General features: G+C 53.5%; 1 protein-coding gene across 1 annotated transcript; it reads right to left on the reverse strand.

Annotated features, from left to right (window-relative positions):
* On the reverse strand, nucleotides 1–2989 carry GSX2 (GS homeobox 2). The gene is made up of 2 exons (XM_045393330.3): nucleotides 1579–2989; nucleotides 1–916 (listed from the first exon to the last, which is right to left on the reverse strand). Exons 1-2 carry the CDS (start codon nucleotides 2150–2152, stop codon nucleotides 576–578), a joined length of 915 nt encoding a protein of 304 aa, XP_045249265.1. The 5' UTR covers nucleotides 2153–2989; the 3' UTR covers nucleotides 1–575.
* Between the last annotated feature and the right edge of the window lie 1710 nt (nucleotides 2990–4699).

Genomic DNA, 4699 nt, shown 5'->3' on the forward strand with positions numbered 1-4699 from the left:
TTCTGGTTTTTGTTTCATTTATTTAAATAAATATAAATATAAATTTTATATAAAACTATTCACATACAAAGGGACTTCCAGTGACTTAGATTTTAAATTCTCCTCAGGTGAAATTTCAGAAAGCAAGACCTACAGGGTCTAATTTTCTAAATTATTTTCCACTTGGGTATTTTTGTTTGAAAACGACAACAGAAAATAATCAATAAACCCTGTATTCTTATCGGGTTCTGAAAGAGAGTAGGGATGGGGAAATGACATAAGCTTTCAAAAACCCCATACAGTGTTAAACTTAAACAAACCCTGTTTTTCCTCTGTTATATGATGAGAATGAGTTGAATTATAAGTTATTTACATTTTTATAAAACAATCTATAACTTCTAATTGGAGCCCCAGATAAACAGGTCAAGAAGGAGACACGAAGGTTCAGGCCCAGCTTGTCCATTCCAGAACATCTAGGTTCGTTTATTCTCCAGATGGGACCACTGCAATGAGCAAGGATTTGGGCCCCTGGGTACCCCAAGGTTGGCGTTGCCTGGTCTGCCAGGAGCCGGGGATGTGAGGGAGGAGGCTCTTCCTCATAAGGGGGAAATCTCCTTGTCATCGTTGGCAGAGGCCGGCGACAGGGAGTCCTCATCCTCAGAGCGCGCGTAGTGCACCTGGCTCCCGACGCACTTGCAGCCTGCGTGACTGTTCCTCTGCGTGCCTTTCCCCTCCTTCTTGTGCTTCACTCGGCGGTTCTGAAACCAGATTTTCACCTGCTTCTCCGACAGGTTCAGGTAAGTGGCGATTTCGATCCTCCGGAGTCGAGACAGGTACATGTTGGAAGAGAATTCTCTCTCCAGCTCCAGGAGCTGCGTGCTAGTGAACGCCGTCCTCATCCTCTTGCCGTTGGGTACCTGGCTGGCGTCAGAGCCTCCTGCGCACCAGCGAAGAGAGGGTCGAGAGGTAAGGCTCGGGCAAGGCGCTCCCACCCCACGTACTAACCAGGACGCATTTCAGGGACCCATTCAGGGAAGCCCAGCCGAACATCTGTATCTCTTTCCCATTTCAAGGCACGTGGTTGCTTAGCGGGGAAGAAGAGAGACGTGCAAAGCAAATAAAGGTCTTCGATGTACAGGACGCGAAGTCACAGGATTAAAGAGGGATAGGGGCTTGCACTATCTGATCGTCTCTCTGAGCCTAGCGGAGAAGCGCGCAGGCTTGGCCAAAAACGTAAAAACGCTTTAGCCAGCCCCGACGCGGGGATGCCACACGGTTTCAAATACACCCACCCCAAACCCCAAGCAGTTAACCTCCAGTTTCTCCGGGGTGACATTCGAAGTCCCTAAGGCCCCAATACTAATAAGGCAATACTCGAGCACCTAGTACTAGGAGTAAAACGCACCAGGCTGAGTGGAGAAGCTGGCAAACTAACTTCCACCTTCGTGGAACCTCTGTGGCCGACTCTACAGTTACACTAAAAGCCCCTCCTCCCTCTTCACCCTGTCCCCGGGCTCCCACTTCCTCCACTGGAGGTGGAAAGTTTGCCCCAGGAGCGCGAAAGCCGTGGAGCACAGGTGCCCCAAGACCCCGCCCTACCCATGGTGAGGCAGTGGAATCTCCGCGGGTCCGCCACGTTGTAGGTGGTGGCGGCGCAGACAGGTGCATGATGTTGCGGGTGCCCCAAGGCCGCCGCGGCGGCTGCCGCCGCTGCTGCTGCTGCCGCCGCCGCGGCCGAGCCAGGCTGCTGGGGCTGATGGTGGTGATGGTGGTGCTGCTGCGGGTGGTGGTGATGGTGCGCATGGTTCACCCGCGGGCAAAACTGCGCGTCCCCAGGAGCCGAAGAGAACTGGCTCTTAAGCAGAGGCAGTGCCCCTGTGGCCCCCGCCACCCCACTGCCTCCGGCCGCGGTAACCCCGGCCCCTGCGCTCCCGCTGCCGGCGCCCACAGACCCCCGAGAGGAGTGCAGGTGCGAAGTGACGCAGAGAGGGCACACGCAGAACGCGCCGCTCTTGCGGGACGGGCAGCCGGGGCCGGACACGGACATCACCAACGGGGACGGCATGCCAAGCGGGATGAAGAAATCCGGCCCGGGGTGCGGTTCAGGCAGCGAGGGCGCAGGCCGTGAGGAGTCCTTGATGATGAGCGAGTCGACATAGAAGGAGCGCGACATGTCGAGAGGGGTTGGTGGCTGGAAGCCCCGGCGGGTCGCGGCGACCCCTCTCCTCTAGTGTTCTAAGCTCTGCCCTGGAAGCCGGGCACACACGGGCAGTGAAGCCCTTGGGGACGCAGAGGTGTTGGCGTCTGGGCTGGGAACAAAGGGGTCCCCGGAGAGGGTTGGTCCTCACGTCCCCCGCCCGGCGCCCCGGCTCGGGTATTTTATAGCCCCCCACCCCGGCACGTGATGCTGCGGAGTACCGCTCGGCTCAGGCTCCTCGGCAGCTCCCCACCCTCGGGATAGGCTGCCCGAGTCACAACAGAAGCCGCGAGGAGGGGCGGGCGCGCGGCGGGGAAGAACTCGGGGGAGGGGGATGGGGGAGACTTTGCAAAGTGTAGGTTTTGTTAATTTCCCGGGGAGGCCGGCCTCCTCCCCCTCTTTCTCCACGCTTTACCGAGAAATCACAGCGCTGCATCCTCCATCCCACCCCCTCTCGCTACTCTGGCCCCAGCCCAACTCTTACCCACGCCCCGCCGCAGAGCGTACCAGGTGGGGACTTGGAGGCCTTTTTAATAGGAATGCTCGGTGTTCCCAGCTCCTCTGTGGTAGGGGTGGCTGCGGCGCGGTGAAGTGTGAGGCCTGCGGTTTGGAGCAGGATTGTGCGGGCGGCGGACTGGCAGTCTTCCAGTCCCTGAGCGCAGCTCTGGCCACGGTTACACCTATCCCTGTCCACAGCTTTTGGACTTGGCAGAGGTCATTCAGGTGGTTAGTTCAGGACAGTCCGGCGCAGAACAGTGAGGCCTCCCAGCTAAGAAGCCGTCAAGCTTTTCACGCTGATATTGGACAAGGTCTAAAGTGGCTTTGTACTTGGGGCCCTCCTGGGGCCACTCAGACCAACGACCCTTCCTTGTTTCCCTTTCTGATCGGCGCCTCCCACTTCCGCAGAGAGAGAGAGAGAGAGAGAGAGAGAGAGAGATGTTGAAGAGTAATCCTTTTCTTTTTCCAAATAGTCAACACCATGGCATTCCCGGGCAGCCCTACAAACTCCATCCTGAAGATTTTGGAGGGAGGACCTCAAACACCAAGCCCTCCTAAAGACGGAGCAGGGATTAGATAGCCCTTCGCTCTGGGTCTGAGGATTTCCTGTCCCCTCATTTTTACCAATCTTGGGCAACTTAGCAAGGCTAACCAGGAAGCACTCTTTCCTCTGCATCCTAAGAACCTAAAAAGGATGAAGAGAATTCAGCCACCCAGGGAATCTTGCCTCTGATTGGCAGAAGAGGCTTTGTAAGGGAAATCTCTTTGGTCCATGGAAGTTTTGCGAACCCCTCACTACCCGAGAAGGGGTGGCTGCCAAGCTATTGGGACTATTAATCTTTGGAGAAGGCAAGGCAGCAGAGGTGGCCATTTTCTCTCTTCATTTCCCCCTGCAGAAAATCTGGTTGGGGCCATGAGGTTGGGCAATAGCTACAAGTCTGATCCTTTTTCCAGAACAGCTAACTTCAATCCTGAGTTCATGATGGTGCTAAGAAACTTAGAGACAGGACTCCCTCCACCTGAGAGAACAAGGTGCCCAAATCCAGGAGAGTGCTAGCTAGAGGCACGGCTCTGTCTTTCCATCCTCTGTCTTCCCCTCTCCATCTCTGTGATGGTCTCTCTTGCCTGCTAGAGAACTGTAATTGGGTTGTAGGGATGCCCCGCTCTGGGGAGCCCAGGATTTATGGATGGCAATTAAAGTTTTATGAATTGCAGCTGAGGCTGGTTATTGAGCTATTTGAATGTGATTAGAATTCAATTAGAAAGCGGTTAGTGGACGGTGGGTCTCTGGAGTGTAAACAGACAGCTATTCCAGAAATGTGCTAATCCAACATCTTGTGACAACAATTAAGGAGTCTCAGGGCTTAACAGGGGGCAGCTCAGCTGTAACTACTTTTGTACCACAAGGTTTGCAGACACTCAGGCTCACCCCAGCCCACCATTGTTCATGACTGGAGGATCTAGGCAATCCCTGAAATCATTTCAGCCCCAGGAAGAAGGCTTGGAGCCCACTGATGGAGACTGGCAATAAAAAAAAAAGTACCCTGCTGAATAGCAGGATATTTTTTACAGACCTAAACTGTCCGAATAGATGACTCGATTTCCCCTATTCACTTTGCAACTATACATGCATATATAGATATAGATGTAGATACTCTTTAAGAATAATAGCTTTTTCTCTTCCTCCTCTGGGTTAGGTACCAGGTTTTCCATGGTCTGTTTTGGGCTGATGATTTGAGTCACAAAGTTCCCAGTGGTTTGGGGTGTGCTCAGAGGAAGAGCTCCTTTGCTAAAGTCCTGGAAATCGCACCCTTGTGCAGACCATTTTACTTTAGAGAATCTTAACTATGCAAGAGGCTTGTGCATCTTATTCAATTTGTGTCTTACTATGGAAACTTTCATTTTTCAGTGCCAAGGAATTTTGAAAAATGTGAGGGGCTCATGGGGTTTCCTAAGGGCTTCAAGGGGAGCAGTGGTTTCAGACCAGGCTAAGGCTGAAAGCAAGACCATGTCTGAAACACTTGC

The sequence above is a fragment of the Macaca fascicularis genome, chromosome 5 (genome assembly GCF_037993035.2).
Source record: "Macaca fascicularis isolate 582-1 chromosome 5, T2T-MFA8v1.1".
NCBI lineage: Eukaryota > Metazoa > Chordata > Mammalia > Primates > Cercopithecidae > Macaca > Macaca fascicularis.